The sequence below is a fragment of the Carcharodon carcharias genome, chromosome 6, assembly GCF_017639515.1.
Source record: "Carcharodon carcharias isolate sCarCar2 chromosome 6, sCarCar2.pri, whole genome shotgun sequence".
Taxonomy (NCBI): Eukaryota; Metazoa; Chordata; class Chondrichthyes; order Lamniformes; family Lamnidae; genus Carcharodon; species Carcharodon carcharias.
In genome coordinates, this window is record NC_054472.1 from 42,708,924 (window position 1) to 42,735,528 (window position 26,605).

Here is a 26,605-nt window from a genome sequence, read left to right on the forward strand (position 1 = left end):
TTTAACTTTAATGTTTTAAGTTTGATTTGTATTTCTGTATCTGTGTGTTAAGAAAGGTCAAATTAAGTTTTAGTTTCACTTTAAAAAGGTGCCCGCATTTGTAAAGAGAAGTTAAGCAGATGCAAGAGTAGAAAAAAAAAAGTGCTGTTGCCTTGCAACAGGGGCCCATAGAGGCAGGCCTCTTCCACAGACACACACACAAGCTGGAAACAGCAGTTTGTTTTGGAAGCTGTTGGAGTTTTGCTGGTTTTGAAGATAGCTGCCAAAGAAGCAGCCTAGAAGGGGACAGATAGCCATTCCCAAGCTAAAGAAAAACCCTGAAAATCCAGGGGAGTATAACACTGGAAGGCCCCAAGAAGACCTTTCAGCCAAAGGAAAGACTGCAACCTAGGAAATGTCCTTTTAAGTGAAGTTAAGAGTAAGGGGCAGAGAGGCTCCAAACTTCAAATTTGAAGAGGCAAAAGCTGCAGAAAGCAGATTTAAAGAGAGAACAGCTTGCAAGAGACAAAAAGGTCCAAAGAGATGGCTAAAGGTCTGAAACTACGGGCATGTGAAACAGTTGTACTATTGACGGCTGAGTTGGTGAGAGAGTGCACGGAAGACAGTTTGAATGCATGTGGTGCCCCAGGGAAGAGGAACATTAGAAGGAGAGTTCAAAACCCTTGTGGAAGGCGTCTGAGAGAAGGCGTCGGTTTGAGAGAAGACTCCAAAGCAAGGTCTTGGAGAGTGGAGATTGGAAACCCTTGTGTGAAAGATGCAATGCAGTGAGACCGGTTGGCTCATGGTGTGACAAGCGTCTGTGATAGGGGCGCGCGTGCAGTTGAGGAGACATCATAGCATCTGTCACTTGGTTTACCTGGGTGCTATAGATTTACTTACTGTGGACAATAGATTATAAAATAGCTTTTATAACTTGCTACCCTTACAAATCTGTACATGTTTGTAAATATATAGCTTTGGGTGAAGGAGTAATATGGTTCATCTTTTCTTGCTTAATAAATGTTTTATTCTTTTGTTAAAAGTTCATCAGCTGACTCCTGTGTCTCTGTTCAGTAGCTACTCTCTATATCTAAACAAACAAATATAAGTTAGGACTTATCAATTTGGGTCCACTCTGGGTCCAGGCTTATCCAGGGCTAAGCTCAGCTGGGATCATAATATGTGGCCGTCTGTTATGAGATCATAACTGCACCGGAGTGCATCCTTTCTTGAATAAATGTTAGCTATTTTCCAATCCACTGGGACCCTTCCAGAATCTAAGGAATTTTGGACGATTATAACCTAGTACCTCTGCAGCTACCTCTTTTAAGACCCAAGGATGCAGGCTATCTGATCCTGGGAAATGGTCAGCCTTTAGGTCTAATAGTTTTCCCAGCATCTTTTCCCTAGTGATGCTAATTGTTTTCAGTTTCTCCGTCTCATCACCCTCTTGATTTTCAAGTATCTATGGGAAGTTTTCTAAGCCTTCTGTAGACAGGCACAAAATACCTGTTCAGCACCTCTGCCACATACTTGTTTGCCATTAGTAATTCCCCAGACTTGCTCTCTAGAGGACAACGCTAGCTTTAGTTATTCTTTTTCTGTTTAAATACTTGTGGAAACTCTTACTGTTTTTAATTTACTAGCCAGCTATCAGACTCTACTTTCTCCCTTTGTCTTTTAGTCATTCTTTGCTGGTTTTTATAATCTGATCAATCTTCTGACCTACCATTAATCTTTGCAGGTTTGTACAGAGGTTCTTTCAATTTGATATTATCCTCAACTTCTTTATTCAGCCACGGATGATTCATGGTCCTCGAAGTTTTTTTCTCTCTGGGATAAATCTTTGCTGAGAGTTATTAAATTTCTCCTTAAAAGCCTACCACTGCTTCTCTACTGTCCAACCTTTTAGCCTAACTTTCCAGTTCACTTTATCTTGCCCTGCCTTCATACCCTTATAACTAGCTTTATTCAGGTTTAAACCCATACAACTTCTCTTCAAACTGAACGTGAAATTCTTTAAATGTTACGATCACTGTCAGCTAAAGGTTCCTTTACCATGAGATTATTGAATAACCCTGTATCATTGCTTATTGCCAGGTCTAGAATAGCCTGCTCCCTGATTGGCTGTAGAATGTGCTGCTTTAAGAAATTGTCCTGAATTCATTTTCCAGGTTACCTTTGCTAATCTGATTCATCCAATCAACATGTAGATTAAAGTCATCCATTGTTATTGTGGTATCTTTCTTACATGCCCATTCATTTCCTCCTGTATACCCTTTCCTACTGTGTAACTGCTGTTAGGGGGCCTATACTCCCATAAGTGACCTCTTGCTTATCCTGTATCTTATCCCAAACTGATTCCAAGCCTTGTTGTTTTGAGCTAAGTCTCTCACTAACATACTAATGACATCTTTAATAGAGATACTGTGCCACCTTTTCCTGGCTTCCTACCTTTTAGAAATGTTAAACAACTTTCAATATTCAGGTCTTGGTCATGCCGTAACCATGTCTCTGTGATGGCTATTAGGTCATACGTATTTATTTCTATCTGTGCTAACAATTCATCCATTTTGTTATGCATGCATTCAGACGAGTAGCCTTTAACTCTGTCCTTTTACCATTTTTACAATCTCTGGCCTTAACTGCTAATGCACTCTTAAGTTTGTACCCCCTGACTCTCTGTCCCTTTCTGCCACACGATGGTTACCCAAATCGCTCTATTACCTCATCTTTTTTCCCTTTGATTTACTACATCCCCTCTTGCATGATCCCTTACCCTTACCCCCCATCCTCTCTCCACCACCCCCCCAACTCTCTTTAGTTTAAAGCCTTTCCATAGCCCCCTAGTTAAACAACTTGTCACAGCAGTGATCCTAGCATGGTTCAGGCGAAGCCTATCCCAGTGGTACAGCTTCCACTTTCCCCAGTACTGGTGCCAGTTCCCCATGGATCAAAGCCCATTTCTCCAACACCATTTCCTATGTTTGTCGCTTCCAGTACTTCACATTCCTCCTCCGCCTCAACTAGAATATCTGCATCATTCCCCTCTTTTGTGAAGACAGGTGCAACGTACATAAGAACATATGTAAGAACATAGGAGCAGGAGTAGGCCATTCCCCTCGAGCCTGCTCTACCATTCAATAAGATCATGGCTGATCTGATTGTGTTTCGAATACCTCATTCCCAGCCCTTTGACTCCTTTGCCTAACAAAAACCTATCTACCTCTGCCTTAAAAATATTCAATGACCCTGCCTCCACTGCCTTCTAAGGCAGAGTTCCAAAGTTGCACAACCCTCAGAGAAGAAAATTTCTGCTCATCTCTGTCCTAAAAGGGAAACCCCTGATTTTAAAACAATGTCCCCTAGTTCGAGACTTATCCACAAAAGGAAGCATCCTTCCACCTTGTCAAGACCGTTCAAGATCTTATATACTTTAATCAAGTCACCCCTTGCTCTTTTAAACTCTAGTGGAAATAAACCCAGTCTGTCCAACCTATCCTATCATTCCAGGTGTCAATCTAGTAAACCTCCTCTGAACCACCTTCAATGCATTAACATCCTTCCTTAAATAAGGAGATGAAAACTGCATACACTATTTGAGATGTGGTCTCACCAATGCCCTGTATAACATCCTTTTATGTTCAATTCCCCTTGTAATAAAGGATAGGATCCCATTAGCCACCTTAAAGTGCCATTAAGAACCATACCCACATCCTTGGCCTCCAAACCATTTGGTCTTTTATGGGCTCTACTCTGTCCTTAGTTATCCTTTTAATGCATTGGTTAAAACATCTTCAGGTTCTGCTTGATTTTGCTTACCAATTCTTTCATGCACTTTCTTTGCTTTCATAATTTCCTTTTTGATTTCATTCCCTTATCTATAGACCTCTTTGCCTTCTGTAGCATTGAGTTCTCCGTGTCTGACATAAGCTTTCCTTTTCTGCCTCTCGATTTGGCCGTCCTTCTGAACCCCTTGAAGCTCCCATTTGAATTCCTCCCACTGCTCTGACAGGAATTTAAGTTAACTTTTAATAGTGCAGCATCTGGGGCCTTGAAACAATCCTCTGATCTCACATAGTCATTGCCCCCAAGCAGCCATTTCAGAAGTGTTAGCTTGGTCCATAGCTCTGCACTATGCAGATGGAGAAGTAGGGAAATAGAGGTGGTGTCTACCTGCAAACGGGGACACGACATTATGTTGCAGGCAGCCAGGAATACATAAGGTCCATGAATATTGGTAGATATGTAACCTACACTCAAGCCTGACATGGAGGCATTGAAAGATGCACCAAGTGAGACTGACTCCAATGCGGCTCGCTATTAAGACCTAAGAGGTCCACATTGACTATTTTTCAATGAAGAAGCATCAGGACTGCAACATCTGTACTCATGAGGCTATGTGATATGATCCTCTGACCCAAATTTCAGATACGCACTATACAACCACCAATTTGCTGGAGCCAGAGGCTTTGCTCATGTCTCAGAAGGCATTACACGGTTATGAGATAGTGCAAGGCACCATAGACCTGAAGCACACGATTGGAGATATGTGAGGAGGGGAGGCATCTGCTACACTTGCATGACTTCAGAACATTGCATCAGATAGAGGAGCCATTAATTCAATGAGAGGTTCAGAGGTAAAATATATTTACATATGTGATAAGTATAGTTTGTATACACCCGTGCCTTTGTGCCCTCAATATTTCTTAATTTTTCTTACCCTACCGCTATGTCTAGATGCATCCCCAACATCCACAGCAGAGGTGGAGGCAGCCTACTGGCTGCCACGCCCTTTTGTCTGTGGTGAGGCAAAGTAGGGGGCAGCATTAAACAGGGAATTAGAGATGCATATAATAAGAGTGCTACAGTGATCATGGATGACTTTAATCTGTATTTAGACTGGGCAAATCAAATTAGCAATAATAGTGATGGATGAGTGTGTACGGGATGGTTTTTTAGACCAAAACATCAAGGAACCAACAAGTGAACAGGCTATCCTAGATTTGATTTGTGCAATGAGAAGGGATTAACTTTTGTGTGGGGTCCTTTAGGGAAGGGTGATTGGATATGATAGAATTCTTCATTAGGATGGAAAGTGAATCTAAAACTAGGGTCCTAAATCAAAGGTATGAGGGGCAAGTTGACTAGGATAGACTGGGGAACTTCATTAAAAGGTGGATAGGCAATGGCTAATATTTAAGGAATGAATGCATGCATTGCAACAGTTGTACAGTCCTTTCTGGCGCAAAAACACAACAGACAAAGCAGCCCAACCATGGCTAACAAAAGAAATTAAGGATAGCATTAGATCCAAAGAGGAGCCATATAAAGCTGCTAGAAAATGTAGCAAGCCTGAGGATTGGGAGCAGTTTAGAATTCAGCAAAGGAGGACCAAGAGATTGATTAAGAGGGGAAAAACATGAGTGAGAGAGTAAACATGCAAGGAACATAAAATCAGACTATAAAAGCTAGGGAAAATGCTACAGTCTATTATAAGGGGTATTTCAGGACACTTAGAAAATATCAACAGGCTTGGACAAAGTCAACATGGATTTATGAAAGGAAAATCATGTTCGACAAACCTGGACTTTTGAAGACGTAACTAGTAGAATGGATAAGGGAGAACCAGTGGATGTGGTGTATTTGAATTTTCAGAAAGCTTTTGATAAAGTCCTACTTAAGAGGTTAGTGTGCAAAATTGAAGCACGTGGGATTGGAGGTAATATATTGGCATGAATTGAGAATTGTTAATAATCAAGAAATGGGTCTTTTTCAGAGTGATAGGCAATGACTAGTGGGGTACCACAGGGCCCCAACTGTTCACAATGTATATCAATGATTTAGAAGAGGAAATCAAATGTAATATTTCTAAGTTTGCTGATGAAACCAAACTAAGTGGGCACGTGGGAGGAGGATGTAAAGAGACTTCAAGGCCATGTAGACAACATACGAACATTAGGCCCCTCGAGCCTGCTCCACCGTTTAATAAGATCAGTGCTGATCTGATAGTAAGCTCAAACCTGCATCCTGCCTCCCCCCCATAACCAATCACCAGTTGAGTTAGTGGGCCAATACATGGCAGATACAGTAAAACATGGATAAGTGTGAAGTTATCCACTTTGGAATGGCAGAGTGTTATTTAAATGGTGATAGATTGGAAAATGTTGATGTACAAAGAGACCTGGGTGTCCTTGCACACCAGTCACTGAAAGCAAGCATGCAGGGACAGCTAGCAGTTAAGAAGGCAAATGGTATGTTGGCCTTCATTGCAATGGCATTTGAGTATAGGAGCAGGGATGTCGCACTGCAGCTGTACAGGGCCTTAATGAGGCCACAACTGGAGTACAGTTTTGGTCTCCTTATCCAAGAAAGGGTTTACTTGGCATAGAGGGGGTGCAGTGAATTCCTGGGATGGCAAGATTGTTGTACGAGGAGAGATTGGGTTGACTAGGCCTGTATTCACTGGAGTTTAGAAGAATGAGAGGGGATCTCATTTTAACATATAAAATGCTGACAGGGCTAGACAGACTGGATGCAGGGATGATGTTTCCCCTGGCAGGTGGGTCTAGAACAAGGGGTCACAGTCTGGGGATACGGTGTGGGTCAGTAAGGATTGAGATTAGGAGAAATTTCTTCACTCAGTGCGTGGTGAATCTGTGGAATTCTCTATCAAAGAAGACTGTGGAGGCCAAGTCACTGAACATATTTAACAAAATAGTAGATTTCTAGACACTAAAGGTGTCTAAGGGTATGGGGAAAGGGAGGATCAGCCATGATCATATTGAATGGCAGAGCAGGGTCGAAGGGCCGAATGACCTACTCCTGCTCCTATTTTCTATGTCTATGGGCTGAATTTTCTGTGCCCGTTGGCAGAAGGAATGTTTAGCAGCATGAGCGGACAATATGGCGAGAAGGCTAAAAATTGGTTTCACAACGTCGTGAATTGTCTGCTCTATTCGTCAATGATGGGCCGCATTTCCCGCTGTCGGTGCTTCATTGTAATACATTTGCATATCATTCTAAGCCCAGCTCGCCGGAATCATCCCTCCAATGCTGTAAACTGCACATGCACCTGGCGGGCTGCACTTTGCTTGGTACTTCAAGGTTAGTTTGCCGACTTTGCTTCAGGCAGCACTCATGGCCACCAGTGCCAGGCTTCGCGGACAGCACCACATCACTTTTTGGTGGGCTCACGGACAGATCCCTACCCAACAGGTAGGCTTTTCAACAGCTGCAGGGCTAGGGCTTGCTTGAGGCCACTTCTCCCCCTTCCCTAAGCAAGGGAAGAGGCTGTTGGGTGAGGGCTGTACCAAGGAAAGGGAGGTATCCTAGAGCATTTGTGGGGGCACAAGTTGATCTGTGCAAGTGGCCTCAAGATGGTGAGGGGTGTGGGGGCCGCCTCCAGAGGAGGTGAGACCAGATGGAGATGTGAGAGTGAGAGTGGTGACATCCCTTGAGCTGGCAGTGAGTGAAATGCCAGTGAATGTGAGATGGGCTTGAATGAGAGTGTTGAGGGAGATGAGATGGTTGCCTTATCCTGGCAAGTACAGATGAGATCATTCATCCTCTTTCTGCACTGGGACTGATCACCACCACCATCACTGACCAAGCCGGATTAGTGATATTGCTGGACCTCCTGTGGGGGTAGAGGCTTCCACGGTGGCCTAGCCACTGCTGGAATGTTCTCATGGTTGAAGCAATAGTGTGCAGGTCCTCACACATATCGGCACAAACTGCTGGGCTAAGGTCTCCATGGCAGTCACCACCCTTCAAATGGTGACCTTAATGCGCTGGCATGCCAGTGCCACAACATCAGACTGAATGTAGGTAGACTTCTCCATCCTCTGTTCTAATCTAGTGTTGATCTCCGACAACCCTGCCTGATGTGTCCCTGTCTATCTTTGGAGCTCCAAAATCTCTCTAAGGGCCAAGTCTACAGACTTGTTATTGGACTTGAAATCAGTAGAAGCCTGGCCTCCAGCATTCCCCCACTTGTTGGTAACCTTTACTGTCACTGCCTCTGCCTGCTCTGGATCAGGATCTGCGCTGTGCTTACCAGGTGGTGACCCTGAGCCTGCTCTAGAACTAGGTTCCACTGGGGTTTGCATCTCTGCACTGGTGGAGGATGCAGGTGAATGTTATGACAGCTCCACATCTAGTGGGCACTCTGGATCCTCATTAGGTGGTGGTCAGATGGCTGGGGCTGATGGGCTAGCTGCCGCTGGGCCTCTTCCTTTTCTTGTCGGTGCCTGTTAGAGAGAAGAGTGATTAGCTGCATAGTCACCAACATTAAAAAGCACTCTCAGTTTCACTGGATGGGCAAGTACTTATTAATGGGGCTTCACTGGCTTGTTGAGGGTGCCACTCTCTCTTCTGGCGCAGGCACGTTCTTTATCCTCACAGGCCAGCTTGTTGCCTGCTCTTCAAAGGGAGTGAGTGGCCTAAGCCCCAGCATCCACCCCCTTTGGTCTGGGATCTCTCCCTATTGTTGTGGGTGATCTTTTCCTGCATAAATATTGAGTAGGATGGACGCTAAAGCAAATGATAAGCGTACCTGCCTTCTGTGCCGAGTGAACCAACATAAGGGCTGAGGATGTCACTTGTGCAGGATGTGAGAAGAGATGAGGATGTAAAATGTGAGAGAGAGATTCAGTGATGATATTGCTTGTGTTGGTAGTGTGAGAGAGCCCTGTGGACTATGCTCTTGTGAATGCCTGACAGTTTTGTGAGAGTGTGGGCTCAGAGTGATGAGAAGGTTGACATAGCAGATGAGGTCATTCATCCTCTTCCTGCACTGGATGGCAGTCCTCTTCTGCACGACGTTGGCACTGACTGCACTCATGGCCTCCTGCCAGGCCTTTGTGGTGAGGCTGGTGGACCTCCAGCTCCCATCATGGGAGAAAAGTATTTTCCGCCAGCCCTTGACTGCCAGGAGGAGTGCTGCCAGTGTGTTGTTACTAAACTTTGGAACTGTTGGCTTCTTTCTTCTTGGGGCCATTCTGGTGTTCGCTATGACAGCTCCTGGGCTGCAGTGAGCAGGTGCAGTTTAAATATGGCGCCTAGATATATGAGCCGATGAGGTAATGGCAGCGTGGACAGATCCCAGCCAGTCCTGCCGTGAGAAATGATGTGCTACTCGTTTATGCATATACAATGAGCTAAAAAGCAGATGATTTGCTGCAGAAATCCACCATGCTGGCCGCAAATGTGTTGCCTTCCTCGTCTACCACTGCACTTAGTCTCCAGAGCGGAAAATTCCATCGTAGAGCTATGAGATACAGTGTAAGAATATAAGGTCTCCTCCTTAGGACGGGGATGAGAATTTCTTTCTCTCTGAAGGTTGTAAGTATGTGGAATTCTCTTCTCCAGAATGCTGTGGAGACTAGGTCATTGAATTTATTCCAAGGCTATGTTAGATTTTTGGCAGGGTTATGGGGGCAGACAGGAAAATGGAGCTGAGACCACAACCAGATCAGCCACGATCTTATAAAATGGCAGATCAAGCTTGAAGGGCTGAAAAGCCACCTCCTGTTTATAATGGCAGTTAAGTGACAACTTAAAAACATTATCCATGACCTTATCATGCACGATTGCATTGACATTTTGACTGATTGATAACACCTCGTCCCTTTACTGTCTGGCTTCCACCACTGGCCACTCAAACCACTGCCAAATCATAACTTGATCTAACCACTTCCTCTGGTATTTTTCCATCAAGCACCTCACCTTGTTTCATCCTGTTGCTTCTCCTTCAAACCTCAATTCAATCTTCAACTCAGCTCCCTTTGTCAGCTCTCCTCAAATCATCATAGAATGTTTACATATAGTAGGCAATCATTCAATCTGCCGAGTCCATGTTGGCTCTCTGCAAGGACAATTCAGCTAATCCTATTCCCCTGCCCTTCCCCAAAAACCCTGCAATTTTCTTTATCTTTATGTGTTTATCCAATCCTCTTTTTAAAGCTATAATTGAATTTACCTCCACTGCACTCTCATGCGCCACACTCCAAACAAATCACAGCTTTCTTATAACAGTGGTGATCATCCCTGCCTGTCATGCAGGAGACCGGGGGTCAATTCCCTATCAGGCTGACTTCAGTAGCAAAAATACTAAAATTGGAATAATCAAAGATGACTAGTATGGCCCCTGTGCAAGGATGACAAATTCATGAAGCATGCACTTGACGTGTCGAATGGCCTTCTTCTGTGCCTCTCTGACCTGTTAGTTCTTTTGCAAATCTCATTAAATCAGTGCCCTATGGTTCTTTACTCCTCCATCAAAGGGAACAGTTTCTTCATCACCTTTGCTTGATTTTGACAGCTTTAAAATAAGAGGTCTCTCGTTTAAGATGGAGATGAGAAGAAACCCTATCTCTCACAGGATCATAAATTTTGGAACTCTCTTCCCCAGAGAGCAGTGGAGGTGGATTATGGCATTGAGGCCACAGTTGAATCAGCCATTAACTTATTGAATGGTGGTGCAGTTTGAGGGGCTGAATGGCCTACTTCACTCCTAATTCATTCATGATTAGGTTTTATATATATATTTTAATTTGTACATTTTGTACAAAGCTTGGGCATTGAAGGGATTAAAATGTTAAACTGGTTTGCTGACAAATTACTGACTTTGTCTTCTCTAAATATCTCTCTCCATACCTATATAGTCTCCTACCTATTTACACACCAACCTCCCTCAACCATCTACATTACAGACAGGTCATGTCCAATCACTTCAGTGCATGCCTCATCATCCACAACGACTAATCCATTTCAAAGCCTGCTATTTTTCATATCCGATCCTGAAAAAAACTTCCCTTCGAGACACACTAACACCCAGTAGCTGCATATTTGTCCCTCCATTCACAAAATACCTTCCCTCAGCAACCTGCTTAGCCATGCCACGTTCACCTTTAATGCTCTCGTCCTCAGGAAAACTGTTACCCTCTCCCATTCCAATTGCCTTACCAAGCTTCACTGCCTCATGCCCAAGGGATTCAGACAATGGCCTATCAATTTGTTGAACAAAGATATTTTGTTTACTGACAACTGTTCCCTTAATTTTTTTTCCTTCTATTGCCATGTGCAAGCTCATGTAATTCTTTGCAACTAAAAGGCTTTTGATGAGACTTATCTCCTGCTATCTTGATCCCAACTTCCTCCCTGACTATCATGCTAACTGTAAGATCAACCTAAACACTGCCCCTCCACCTGATAAAACTAATGTCACCACCTCCATTTCACCCTCAATCTCTTTGTCCTTGCAAACTCCAATATCCCTTTCCTCTCCAAATTCTTGAATGTGTTGTCATCTCTCATATCACTGCCCACCTTTCTTGCAAATGCGTGTTTGATTCTCTCAAATGTGATTTCCGTACAACAAAGCTGAAAAGATTCTCACCACTGTCACAAATTACATCATGACCTTGGTGTGCTTTCCTTCTTATACTTTTTGAAGGATCTTATAAAGCAACCTTTGACAAAATTGAGCACACCATCCTTCAATTTCTCCCTTCTGTTATCCAGCTAAGTAAAATTTTCATTTTTTCTTCTCAGCTACTCCAGAAACCCCCAATAATCTATCCTTACTGCCTTCCTAGTCTATATGCTGTCCAGCAGAAGCACCATGGATATATGATCAGCTTCCTCAAGTATGCTGATGACATCCAGTTCTATAATTCTGCAACCTTTTCAACTCCTTTCTTGAGACTGCTTGCAGACCTGGGTGTGCCAAAAGTTCTTCCAGTTAAACATGGAGAAGAACAAAGTTATCATCCCAGCTACTGTCTCAGACTGAACCACACTGTTTGTAATGTTGCTAACATATTTGTCCCCATACTGAGCTTACCATCACTTATACTCTCCATCATAAACACTGCCCATTTCCATATCTGTATCATCTGCCTCTGTTCCTGAAGCTCACATCTACACCTTTGTTACCTCCAATCTCAACTATTCAAATGTACTCCTGGACAGTTTCCCACTCTCAAAATTTTTGTTTATGCAAAACTGCTCCACTCTTCCTATCTCACGCCAAGTCTTGCTCGCTCATCTGCTTGCTGGCTTTACACTGATTCCTAGCTCCCAACATTTCCAACTTCAAACTCTCATTTATGTGATTAACTTTATGCAAGTACTTGCCCCTCCACATCTCTGCAGCTTCTGCTAGATCTAAAACCCTTTACAAAGTCTCTATTCCTCTCCCAATCTCCTTCGATCCACAATTGGCAGACATGCATTTAGCCATCAAACACTGGAACAACTTTCAGCTTCTCCAAGCCTGTTTCTTTCTTTAAGGAGCTTCTTCAAACCCACCTTTTTGACCAAGCTTTTGGTCATCCCTCCGAACAGTGCATCCATATTTTACTATACTGTGCCTTCATGAAGTATTTTGGGAGGTTTCCTACATTAAGTGTATACATTGACATTACACAAAGGAAATGCAGCAAGTCTTTGCTGTCCTGCTTTCTGAGCTTATCCATTAGGCCATCTACATCTGGCGCGCTATGGGATTTCAGCACAGGAATAATTACAAGTCTTTTACAAGTTTAAGAGCATCAGTTTACAGTTACTTTTATAAGTCATTCAGAGCAATCATCCACCTTTTAGTTTGTGGTTCGAGGCCCATTCACACAGAGAGCACATTTGCTTCAGTCAACATTTATGACTCTTGTTACCTTGAACTGGGTGGTTAGTTTTTGTATGCATCTCAATGAAGCAATCTTTCATTCAATGTTTTCATTTTTATCTGAGTTTAACTTCCATTTTTGCTCTTTTTTAGTGCATTGAAAACACAATGAAATCCTTAATAAAACAAGGCTACAACCCAACTTTATACATTTAGGCTCAAAGATATTACATATTGAATGTGTCCAACTTTTATTAGCAATCATACTAGTCAGCATTTATTAGTGACTTGACTTAGTGACTTACATCTTCATACATGGGATGCTTGCAATGAATGAGATATTCCTGATAAGATTGTAACTTTTCAGTGATTAAAAAAAGATATGGAAATAAACCAATTGCAGATTCCAAAAAAAGTAGTCAAACAACTTGGAAAATTGAAGCCTGCCTACTTTCTGCAGAAAGGCCACCTGCAAGCTCCCTGCCCTGGGACTTGATCAGAGGGAGGTGAGAGGGCAGCACCCCACACCCTCCTGCTTAATCACACAACTTTCTCACTTCCAAACTCACCCGGGTGGGTATTAAGTTCCGAAGCAAAAATATACTGCATAACCTTTTCCCAAATTAAGCAGAAGTTTGAACAACAACTAGCATTCATATGATGCGTAAGGTAATAAAATGTCCCCCGGTACTTTTCAACACTTTTATCTTATTGTCTAAGAAATAATTACCTTTTCAATCTGATCCGTTTGGAGCAGGTCACTTTGTTCACTCAGATTTGGCCGAAATGTTTCAGGCTCCAAGTCAGGCTTTGTGGTTGTATTTTGCTTCAAGCTGGTTTCTTCTCGTGTTGTTATCTAAAAGCAGGAATAGCGTTAACAACCACAACTCAACCAGCTGACTTTAGTAAATACCTTAAACTGAGAAAAAAGATCTATGATCTCACACAACAGGTATCATGTCCAAATTACAACTAATGGACAATTTCAGAACTTCTCAAATATAGCATTGCATTTTTAAAATAAAAAATAAGCTCAAAAGCCCAGTTCCTATGCTTTTGCTTGTTCCAAAAAAATTAACATGGAAATTATGACAAAATAAGGCATCTTCAATTTTTCAAGGCAAACTTAATAAGGCCTTGGCAGCAATTTTTCCTTAAACTGTACAGTACAAGGTCAGGAATTCTGAAAATGACAGTCAAAATTCTGATCAAAGAAATATTTACATCACCTTATTGCAATGTATTAATATTTGGTGGCTAAATAAAAATAAACACACAACTTTTAAAGATGATCATTTCCCCTTTATTAATTCTCCCTCTGTGTGCAAATCCAAGATTCTTAAATTAAAACATGGCTGGAATTCTGCATTGTAATTTTACCATCACTCCCTTTATCAATGTACAGTGCAGGATGAGTGCTGCCACTGGCAAGTTGGGATGTATAATTCCAGTACAGAGTGCTACTATTGAAAGTCGAGAAGAATGCAGGCAACTGGAGAGAATTTATTGTAAATACACTACATTAAGATGAGGCTCAATCATCACAGACTTCGTTCAACTTCTGCATTCTCAGCAAAACTTTCCTCCACATCAAATTCTGCAGTAAATCAAATTACAGAGAAACTACTCATTGTCACATTGGTCATGTGATAACGAGTGCAGTTTAAGTGAAACATACTGTGATATGGAGGGCAGAAAATTCCCAATTTTCCCCCCATGCCATAATTAACTCCCCCTCATGCAATGTGTTTCATTTAACCAACTATTACACATCACTGCACCACAACCGTATCCAAAATAAGGAATTTTCTGCGAGGCTTTGATAGTGTTGCTGCTGAGGCAAACACAATGTAGGTGTATTTGCCACTGAGAAAAATCTGAGATGCACGCAGCCACATCTGCTCTAGCTCTTTGGGCAAATGTATAATGGGGTTAACTACAGATGGGGCACCTTTAGACGTCTGCAAAGCTTGCGCAGTTCTTCAGCATTAAGAGCATCGATCCTGCGATGGTACTCAGTCACTGATACTACCTGAATACAGAGACAGGAAGAAAATAATTCCACTAAAATTTTAAAATAAGATATAGGAGGTGAAGAGAAAGGACAGAAAACAGGAATGCAAAATCTAGAAGTGGAGTTCAAAGAAAGATTAAGGGGGGTTACTGAAGTTACTGGGTCAGCTTTCTAACAGATAACCCACATAGTACCTGAAAATCATAAATAATTAAATAAGTCAAAGTGTTTCTGAATAATGAAATACTTGCAGTTTGCCAATCTCTGTACTGCATTCAGATTATAGCAATTTGCACACATCAATCTTGCAATTATGATTTTGCTGTCTGAAGAATAATGCACACTTCTTTGCAGGGAGCTGTCCAGATAACCTAGATAGATAGATCTCTCTGAGATACAGAGCTGTATAGATCACTTACGTGGATCATTTATTTAATTAATTTTCAGAAACAGACTATCCTATCCTAGAACTCCTGCACTCATAAAAGGTGAAAAATGTTAGTGTCTGAAATTGAACAAGTTTGGAAATTTAACAAAGCTCATGCTCACGAGTCAGATGCAAAGTTAAGCTCTTTTTCTATTTTGCATTATGACTGCATTTCAATCTCAGAGAGCCAAAATCAATTCTTGCAGCTCTTGTTCTTCTCTCTTTAATCTACCGAACAATCCATCTGCATGGGACCATAAGACAGAGGAGCAGAAATTAGGCCCTTCGGCCCATCGAATCTGCTCCGCCATTCAATCATGGCTTATAAGTTTCTCAACCCCATTCTCCCGCCTTCTCCCCGTAACCTTTGATCCCCATACCAATCAAGAACCTATCTATCTCGGTCTTAAATACACTCAATGACCTGGCCTCCACAGCCTTCTATGGCAATGAATTCCATAGATTCACCACTCTCTGGCTAAAGAAGTTTCTCCTTTCTCTGTTCTAAAAGGTCTTCCCTTTACTCTGAGGCTGTGCCCTTGGGTCCTAGTCTCTCCTACTAATGGAAACATCTTCCCCATGTCCACTCTATCCAGGCCTTTCAGTATTCTGTACGTTTCAATCAGATACCCCCTCATCCTTCTAAACTCCATCGAGTATAAACCCAGAGTCCTCAAACGTTCCTCATATGTTAAGCCTTTCATTCCTGGGATCGTTCTCCTGAACCTCCTCTGGACCCTCTCCAGGGCCAGAACATCCTTCCTGACATACGGGGCCCAAAATTGCTCAGAATATTCTAAATGTGTCTGACCAGAGCCTTATAAAGCCTCAGCAGCACATCCCTGCTTTTATATTCTAGTCCTCTCAAAATAAATGCCAACATTGCATTTGTCTTCCTAACTACCGACTCAACTTGCAAGTTAGCCTTAAGAGAATCCTGGAGTAGGACTCCCAAGTCCCTTTGCACTCCAGATTTCTGAATTCTCTCCCCACTTAGAAAATAGTCTATGCCTCTACTCTTCCTACCAAAGTGCAAGACCTCACATTTCCCCACATAGTATTCCATCTGCCACTTCTTTGCCCATTCCCCTAACCTGTCCAAATCCTTCTGCAACTTCCCCTCCTCCTCAATACTACCTGTCCCTCCACCTATCTTTGTATCATCTGCAAACTTAGCCAGGATGCCCTCAGTTCCTTCATCTAGATCATTAATGTATAAAGTGAAAAGTTGTGGTCCCAACACTGACCCCTGTGGAACTCCACTAGTCAGAGGCCACCATCCTGAGAAGGACCCCCTTATCCCCACTCTCTGCCTCCTGCCAGACAGCCAACCTTCTATCCATGCTAGTACCTTGCCTTTAATACCATGGGCTCTTATCTTACTGAGCAGCATCCTGTGCGGCACCTTGTCAAAGGCCTTCTGGAAGTCCAAGTAGATAACATCCATTGGCTCTCCTTTGTCTAACCTACTCGTTACCTCCTCAAAGAATTCTAACAGATTTGTCAGGCATGACCTCCCCTTGATGAAAGCATGCTGACTTTGCCTTATTTTACCATGCACTTCCAAGTATTCTGAAATCTCATCCTTAATAATGGACTCTAAAATCTTACCAACAACCGAGGTCAAGCTAATCAGCCTGTAATTTCCTGCCTTTTGCCTCACTCCCTTCTTAAACAAGGGGGTTATATTAGCGATTTTCCAGTCCTCTGGGACCCTCCCTGACTTCAGTGATTCCTGAAAGATCACCACTAACGCCTCTACTATCTCTTCAGTTATCTCCTTCAGAACTCTGGGGTGTAATCCATCTGGTCCAGGTGATTTATCCACCTTCAGACTTTTCAGTTTTCCTAGCACCTTCTCTTTGGTAATGGCCACCATACTCACCTCTGCCCCCCCGACTCTCTTGAACCTTAGGGATGTTACTCATGTCTTCCACTGTGAAGACTGACGCAAAGTATCTATTCAGTTCTTCCGCCATTTTTTGTTCCCTACTACTTCTCCAGTGTCATTTTCCAGCGGCCCAATGTTCACTTTTGCCTCTCTCTTACCCTTTATATATCTAAAAAAAACTCTTGTAATTTTCTTTTATATTACTGGCTAGTTTACCCTCATATTTAATCTTCTCCCTCCTTATTTCTTTTTTAGTTGTCCTCTGTTGGTCTTTGTAGGCTTCCCAATCCCCTGGTTTCCCACTGCTCTTCGCCGCATTGTATGCTTTCTCTTTAGCTTTTATGCTGTCCATAACTTCCCTTGTCAGCCATGGTTGCCTCATCCTCCCTTTAGTATGCTTCTTCTTCCTAGGGATGAATTTTTGCTGTGTCTCCAAAATTACTCCCAGAAACTCCTGCCATTGTTGTTCCACTGTCTTTCCTGCTAGGCTCATCTCCCAGGCAATTCTGGCCAGCTCCTCCCTCATGCCTCTGTAGTTGCCTTTATTCAACTGTAATACCGTTACATCTGATTCCAGCATTTTCCTCTCAAATTGCAGGACAAATTCTATCACATTATGGTCACTTCCTCCTAAGGATTCCTTCACCTTAAGCTCCCTTATCAAATCTGCCTCATTTCACATCACTAAATCTAGAATTGCCTGTTCCCTAGTGGGCTCCACCACAAGCTGCTTCAAAAAGCCATCTCATAGACATTCCACAAATTCCTTTCCTTGGGATCCACTACCAACCTGATTTTCCCAGTCTACCTGCATATTGAAATCCCCCATGATCACTGTAACCTTGCCTTTCTTACACGCCTTTTCTATCTCCTGGTGTATCTTGTGACCCACATCCTGACTACTGTTCGACAGCCTGTACATAACTCCCATTATGGTTTTTTCACCTTTGCGGTTCCTCAACTCTACCCACACAAAGTCTACATCACCTGACCCTATGTCATTTCTTGCTATAAATTTATCCTGAGCAAGATTAACTTAGTGCCTGGGCGTCCATACCTCCACTACCAGGGCATTTGCAAGTGATATGTGAAGATGGTGGATATTGACACACTGACAAATGGGAAACAGTTGCTGTGACTTCTGGAGGCTGACTGGAAGAGACGAGCAGAAGCGAGAAGCTCAGCTAGTTTAAAGGAGGAGCCAGAGAAAAGATAAGCCAGTGAATTGTGCACCTTCTCAGACCACTGTCTTTCACTACAACAAATGCAGCAGCGGCTACCATGCCAGAGTGGGGCTCCTGAGCCACAGTAGGGAATGCTTAACAGAGTTTACCACCATGGTGCACATCATGCTGTCACAGAGATGATAGCAAAGCCTACCTATTTGAATGAATACTTTAGATTAAAACTGCTATCTTCCACTTTCAATTTAAGTGTAGTTGTGAAAAAGCAGAAGTGTCTACTCAAAATCCTCCAAACAGCACCTCATAACATGGCAGCACATAGACTAATGATTCAAAGGATTGGACTAATGCTCGAGACATTACTGCAAATCTCACTAAGGTTTTGGTAATGATGATTATGAAACTACTAGATTATCATAAAAACCCATCTGGTTCACCAACATCCTTCTCAGACCGCTATCTTTCACTACAACAAATACAGCAGCAGCAGCTACCATGCCAGAGTGGGGTTCCTGACTCTGCTGACACTGTGTCAAGTCTGGCCTGTGTGTGACTCCAAACCCACAGCAATGTGGTTGACTCTTAACTGCCTTCTGAAATGGCCTAGCAAAGCCACTCAGTTCTAGCAAACCACTACAAAAACGTTGAAGAATAAAACCACCTAACATTGGCCTGGGCACTGAAAACCACAAAGGCACACCCTGCCTAATCGACCATGGAAAGCCTCACTAGCTTCTGGGGATTTGTGCCAAAATTAGGAGAGCTGTGTCACAGACTGGTCAAGCAACAGTCTGACATGGTCACACTCACTAAATCATACTTTACAGCCAATGTCCCAGGCTCCTCCATCATTAAGTCCTGTCTCACTGGCAAGACAGACTCACTAGAGATCACAAGCAAAGTGGTATATGATTGGGAGGGGGTTACCCAGGGAGTCTGCAACATTGACTCCGAACCCCATGAAGTCTCATAACCCATCAGGTCAAAGATGGGCAAGGAAACCTCCTGTTGATTATCAACTACAGCCCTCCCTTAACTGATGAATCAGTGCTCCTCTATGCTGAACTGAGGGTAGCAACAGCACTGAATGTACTGTGGGTGGGGGACTTCAGTGTCCATCACCAAGACTAGCTCAGTAGCACCACTACTGACCGAGATGCTACACCCAGGCCTGTAAGGTGAGAAAACCAACAAGGAACAACCTATCTGACCTTGCCCACAATTTACCCGACGCAGATGCATCTGTCCTTGACTGCCACACAGTCCATGTGGAGACGAAATCCTGTCTTCACGTCGAGGACACGCGCCATTATGTTGTGTGGCACTATCACTGTGCTAAATGCGATAGATTCAGATCCAACAGTTCAAAACTGGGAATCCATGAAACATTGTGGGCCATCAACATCAGAATTATATTCAACCATAATTAATAATCCCATGGCTCAGCATATCTCTTGCTCTACCACTGCAATCAGGTCACGGGAACGATCCTGGTTCAATGAGGAGTGTAGGAGAGCGTGTTAGGTGCGTCATAAGGCTTACCTAAAAAATAAGGTGCCAACATAGTGGAGCACGCTAAACAGCAGGAGCAATATACTATGACAAAACAAAGTGATTCCACAACCAACAGGTCAGATCAAAACTCTGCTGTCCTGCCATATCTAATCGTTGATGGTGGTGGACAATTAAACAACTACCACAAAGATGCATCGCCACAAACACCCCCATTTTAAATGATGGTAGAGCTCAGCAAGTCAATGCAAAAGACAAAACTGAAGCATCTGCAATCATCTTCAGGCAAAAATGCTGAGAGGATGATCAATCTCAGTCTCCTTCTGAAATCCCCAGCATTACAGGTGCCCATCTTGATGTCCTAATTTGATTCACTTCACATAGTATCAAGAAATGGTTGAAGGCACTGGAGACAGTATAGGCTATGGGCCAAGAAAACATCTGGCCGCAGTACTGAAGACTCATGTTCCAGACCTAGCAAAGTTCTTGCAGTACAGCCAGAACATTTGCATCTACCCAAGATGGAAAATCACCCAGATACGATGTGCCTACAAAAAGCAGGGCAATTCCAATCTGGCCCTTTACCATCCCATCAGTCAACTCTCAATCATCAGAAAAGTGAAAGATGGTGTAGCTGTCGTGAAGCTACTAATTTATGTAATTGGAATGTTCTTTTTAAAATAGAGGTTTAGTGTGTGGGTGTGTCTTAATTTGATTAAAGACAGCTAGTCTGGGGGCTTCAATGTATACTAGTTTTGAGATGTAAGTAAGGTAAAGCGCATTTGCATTTTGCTCAAGAAGGGAATTGAAATCTGGCATCTCGCTAGCAGAGACCAAGCAATGCTTAAATTACTAATAACATTGGTACTGTGCAAGGGGTTTTATTGTTAGAAGAGGTGGAGTTCAAAGGGGCTGGTGATACAAAGAGAATTTACATTCAATGAGATGTGCTGGATATAGCAGATGTGTGTGTGCGGGGCAGAGGCAATATAAGATCAAAGCCTGTAAAGCCGACCACTGTGTCTGCAAAGGAACCTCATTTTGAATTTGTAAGGTGAAAATGCTTTGCCTGGTGTCCACTTAAAGTCTATAGTTTGCTGTTGCCTTTAATGGAGATTAGCTTGGGAATTTGTTAAAAGTAATTTGTAGCCATGTGTATATATTTAACTTGTGTAAATTAATAAAAGTCTCATGTATTCTGATATAAAGCCTCTCGAGAATTGGTAGTCTGATTCCTGAATTTAGAGCTGCATCTCAATCATATCACGTAGGTTACGACAGTTGTTTAAAGTTACCCTCTGGGATTTTTAAATAACTTAGCTTTACCAACTGCTGTATCATATCATTCATCGACATGTTTGTAACAGCAATGGGTTCTGCCAAGGCCACTCATCACAGCCTTGGTGCAAACATGGACAAAAGAATTCAACTGTGAGGAAGAGTGACTGACCTTGAACATCAAGGCTGCATTTGACTGAGTATGGCATCAAGGAGCCTTAGCACAACTGAAGTCAGTGGGAATCAGAGGAAAACTCTCCACTGGTTGCACTCATGCCTAATACAAAGAAAGACTGTTGTGGTTAATGGCAGTAAGTCGTCTCATCCTTAGACATGGCTGCAGGAGCCCCTCAGAGTTGTGCCTTAGACCCTAATCATCTTCAGCTGTTTCAACGATATTCTGTCATAAGTTTAGAAGAGGGGATGTTTGCTGTTGATTGTAGTGTTTAGTATCATTCCCAACTCCTCAGATACAAAGGAGGCCCAGGCAATTACTGTCTTCAATAAGACAGAATCTAACCATCTCTTCTGGAATGCCATTATCATCACTGAAGACCCCATCATCAACATCCTGGAAGTCACTATTGACCAGGAATTTAACTGTATGAGTCATATAAAAGGAGGCTGATGCTTCTGAAGTGACTAGTTCATCTCTTTGCTCCCCAAAGCCTGTACACCATCTACAAGGCACAAGTCAGAAATATAATTAAGTACTTCCTACTTTCCTAGATGTGTACAGCTTCAATACCAATCAAAAAGCTGAACACCATGTAGGGCAAAACTGCTCATGATAGGCAGCCCGCTCACCACCTTCAACAGTCACTGGTGCACAGTGACAGCAAGTGTGTAGGATCGAGAAAGATACAAGAGAGACAGAGGCGAGAGACAGGCAAACTGTACTTGTTTCCTCTTAGCACCTGTCCGTAGTGTTCTGAATTATATTTAAAGTAGTTATATTTAAACCACGCAATGGCGTGGTTTCCAATCTCTAGGTTTAAGTGTGGTCCAATTTACTAAAAATCGGCAACAAACAACATTATGATTAACTCAGAAAGTTAGTTTATTTCACATGCAAAAAAACTCAGGGGAGGATTGTCTGCAATTTCCCACTCAGATACACATGCACATAAACAGTTACAGGCGAGATAGAAAAAAGGAGTTTTTACAGTACAAGAACCTAAAAAGTAATATTGGTTCATGTGATTGTCTGAGTCCGATAAGTCAAAATCCAGAGAGTGTTTCTTTTATGGGGTTCAGTTCCAATAAGTTTCTGATTAGAGAAAACAATATGAAAATCCTTGAAATGAACGAAGCTGCAACACGGCTTTCTGTGCTTAGGCCACTTGGTAGCCATTGATCAGAGACTTTTAAAATCAAGGAGGCTTTGTGGAGTTGAGAGGTGGTAACTGACTGCTTCATCAGTCAGGCTGCTGGAGTTGTGTCCAGTTGATGTTAAAACAGCCGTCTTGAGGATTTCAGTTCTGAAAGGTATATAGAGATTTCAAAGTGGTCATTGAGTCATGTGATTTTCTTTCTCCACAATAGCTTTAAAATATGTTTATCCAGTGTCTGGAACTGGCTTTGAGTCCAACACTGATTATGTCCCAGTCATTAGTTGTTGAGTCACCATCCATATTGAGGGTCTAGTGTCAGGAAGCCATTGTCTAGGCAGAACCACTGACTCCGATAGCAAGGTGAGCTAATCAGATAATGACATCCTTTTGGTTCACTTTTGAAATAGGCCTGGACAATCCCAGGTGTGATGCAAGTCCGTGAGCAGCTCTGCAAGCATAATGAGCTTCGATGTGCAAGGGTCCTGGTTTTTGTGACTACAAGGAGTCTGTTCAATGAAGTGCAACATACCCCCGGCTGAGAAAAGATTTCTTTTGTTCTTGTGACTCCTGGGGTTAGCTCCCATTTGGGTCATGTGACTTGTACCAGCCTTTTTTGGTTCAGCATTAAGTCCATTTTTAAAAATAGCAATAAGGATAAAGTTTTGAACATACGATGTTGGATTTCTTCTCGTATCGTAGGAACCCAACAATAAACTCTCCCAACATTAATTACATTTTGAAAAATCAGATCATTTGTAAAATTAAATTTACAGGGCCAGCCAGAGTTTGCATGCAATTATGATGATCATAATGCCAAAATTCACTGAGCCAATTTTTATCTATGTCACTACTATCCCTTTTATTCCATGAGCTAAAACTTTGCTCACAAGTCTGTGGTGTCAGGTGCGGTTTGGAAGTCCATCAACAGCATTACTCTCATCAGCCCTTTCTGTTACCTCTTCAAAAAACTCCAAGTTAATTAAACATGATTTTCCCTTACTAAATCAATGCTGCCTTTCTTTAATTATCCCATATTTGTCCCTACAGCTATTTATTTTGTCTTGAGTTATTGTTTCTAGAAGTTTCCCTACCACTGACTAGCCTGTAGTTGCTGTGCTTATCTTTACACCCTTTTTTGAACTAGGGTGTAACATCTGTAGTGTCCTCTGCCATCACCCAAATCTAAGGAAGTCTGAAAAGTTATTGCCAACGACAGCAATTTCCAAACTCACTTCCCTGAATATCCACGGATGCACCTGACCCAGTCCTTGTGTCTTATAAACTTATCAAATACACACAGCCTGTCCGATACCACCTCCTTAACAATTTTAAACCCTTCAAACATCTGAATTACCTCCTCTTACACCATAACCTGGGTAGCATCATCTTCCTCAGTAAAGACAGATGCAAAGTATTCGTCATGCCCTCTGCCTCTAAGCCAAATCTCATTTTTGGTCCCTAATTGGCCCTACTATTCCTTTTACCAGCCTTTTACTATTTATATGCCTATAGAAGGCTTTGGGATTCCCTTTCATGTTGGGTGCCCAGGCTCTTTGTCTACTCCTGCCTTGCTTCTTTTATTTGTTTTTTCACCTCCCCTCTGAACCTTATATATTTAGCCTGGTTCTCAATTGTATTTTATACCTGACATCTCTCACAAGCACACTGTTTCTTCTTTATCTTAATTTCTATTTCTTTTGTCATCCAGAGAGCTCTGAATTTGTTTGCCCTATCTTTCACACTTTGACTGTGCCCAAACTATCTCTTGTCTGAAAGTAGCCAATTGTTCAGCTACCATTTGCCCTGCCAACCTTTGACTCCAATTTGTTTGGCTCAGGCCCATTCTTACACCTTTGAACTGGCTTTCCCCCAGTTAATTATTCTTACTCTGGATTGTTCTTTGTCCTTTTTCCATAACCAACATAAGCCTTATGATACAACGATCACTGTCCCCTAAATACTCCTCTACTGGTACTTGATCCACTTGACCCACCTCATTCTCAAGAACCAGGTCTAGCAATGCCTCCTTTCTCATTGGACTAGAAAAATACTGTTGTAGAAAATTTTCCTGAACACCCTTGGAACTAAAATAAAAGCAAAATACTGTGGATGCTGGAAATCTGAAACAATAACAGAAAATGCTGGAAAAACTCAGCAGGTCTGGCAGCATCTGTGGAGACAGAAACAGTTCAGAGAGAAACTCTTCAGAGTCATACGGACTTGAAACGTTAACTCTGTTCCTCTCTCCACAGATGCTGCCAGACCTGCTGAGTTTTTCCAGCATTTTTTGTTTTTATTGCACTCTAGGAACTCTTGCTCCTCTCTGTGCTTTACAGGGTTATCAACTGTGATTAAATGTATTTCTGAAGGTTTCATTACCCCCATGTTTCAGCCAACACATGCATCCTTGTGACACACTGCCCTCTTGCACCAATTGGAAAGTAAATACACTCATAACCAAATTGGATGATGATTGACTGTCAACCAAACAGCCTTTTTTCTCCTATTTTCAATATTTTTGTATCTGGTAAAGAGAAATGTTCCAAGAAAATATTTTTAAAAACCCCTCCAGGATTGCAAGCGGCAGTGTCCAAATCATCTTCAATTCCTGGAGATTCAGGCCAATCCTGGAGGGTTGGCAACCCCAACTACGACTAATCCCAGTCTATATTCAGATAATTGAAGTGCCCCGTTTATAACCATACTATAATTTTTACAATTCTCTGAAATTTCCTTGCAAATTTGTTTCTCTACATCCTTCTCACTAGTTGGCCTTATAGACAACACTGAGCAATGCAACCTTTGATGTTCCTTAGCTCTAGCCAAATAAGATTCCATCTTTGACCTCTTTGGGGCATTCTATTTCTCAAGCACTGCAATGCTCTCCTTAATTATCACTAGAGCTCTTAGCCTTTTCTTCCTTTCCTGAACATATTGTACCCAGGGATATTTGACACAGAGTTCTACCTTGCCTTGATCCAGGTCTCTACCATAGCCACAAAATCACATGGCAATCTGTGCCTGTAACTCACCGATCTTATTTACCAACTCCGTGCATTCACACACTTGCACAGTAACCCTGATTTAGACTTTATTACTTTCTCCCTTACTCTGGCCCAACCTAATAACTTACTATTCTTTATTCTTATGCTATCTCTCTCACTCAGTATTATGTGCACCTTGGTATTCCTCTTCGTTATTATCTCCTGGTTCCCACACCCCTGCCAATTTAATTTAAACCATTCCCAGTAGCACCAGCTAATCAACTCAGTCCCGGCTCTATTTAGGAGCAAACCGCCTGGCCTGTACAGGTCCTGTCTCCCCGAGAGCTGGTCCCAATATCCCAGGAATCTAAAGTCCTCCCTCCTTCAGCACCAGCTTTCCAGCCATGCACTCATTGGCTTTATCCTACTTTTATATTCACACGTGCGCAGTACTGGGAGTAATCTGGAGATTATGACTTCTTGAGGTCCTTTTTACTAATTTCCTACCTAGCACCCTAAATTCTGGCTGCAGGTCTTCATCACTCTTTCTGCCTATGTCATTTGTACTAATATGGACCATGATGGTTGTTTTTGCTTCCCCCTCAGAATGCTCTGTAGCCACTTGACAACATCCTTGACCCTAGCACCAGGGAGGCAACACATCAATCTGGGTTCACAGCTGTGGTTGCAGAAATATGTCTATTCCCCTAACTATTGAATCACCTATCACTATTGCTATTCCAGTCATTCTTGTATCTTTCCCATATAACCAAGCCACAGTTGGCTCTGGTTCCACTCTCCAGATGAGCCATCACTCTCATCAGTATTCAGAACTGATTGGAGAGTGGGATGCAGTCAGGGGACTCCTGCACCACCTACCTGTCGCTACTTTAGCACCTGGTGGTCACCCATTTCATTGTTCTCTGTATACTCAAGCTACGAGGTGACCACATCTATAAACATGTTATCCACGAAGCCCTCAACCTCAAGGATGCACTGCTGTGATACCAGCTGCGACCCAGGTTCTGAAACCCAGAGCTCAAGCTGCTGCAACTGATACCCAGGGCACAGGAATTCCCACATAGCACAGGATGCGTACTCTAGAGGTCAGAGAAGCCCTGCCATCTCCCTATTTATTAGTTAATCTTGCTGCTGCTAATAAACCTTACCAATACTAATAAACAGTACTGCTATTAATAAATCTTACTAATATCAATAAATCCTACTGATACTTAACTTTAGTTGTAATAAACCTTACTTAAAAACAAAAAAGATTCACCAGCTGCATTTGTTACTTATTAACACTTAATATTTTTATTATTTTTAATCTGTTAAGTGTTTCGACTCCCTAAGCAGCAATAATCACCTGCCAAT

General features: G+C 42.4%; 1 protein-coding gene, 1 long non-coding RNA gene and 1 pseudogene across 4 annotated transcripts in view; 1 reads left to right on the forward strand and 2 right to left on the reverse strand.

Annotated features, from left to right (window-relative positions):
* Positions 1–26,605, reverse strand: part of LOC121279378 (oxidation resistance protein 1-like) — an 86,426-nt gene that overhangs the window by 31,728 nt on the left and 28,093 nt on the right. For all 3 annotated transcript variants that reach the window (XM_041190579.1, XM_041190578.1, XM_041190577.1), the window contains exon 2: positions 13,338–13,463. In XM_041190579.1, the coding sequence (XP_041046513.1) occupies positions 13,338–13,463 (126 nt within the window). The remainder of the gene's footprint in view (positions 1–13,337; positions 13,464–26,605) is intronic.
* LOC121279445 lies at positions 10,072–10,170 on the forward strand (annotated as a pseudogene).
* LOC121279379 overlaps positions 21,956–26,605 on the reverse strand; it is a 32,484-nt gene continuing 27,834 nt past the window's right edge. Inside the window, exon 2 of the long non-coding RNA XR_005943376.1 lies at positions 21,956–22,394. This is a non-coding gene — a long non-coding RNA (uncharacterized LOC121279379). The remainder of the gene's footprint in view (positions 22,395–26,605) is intronic.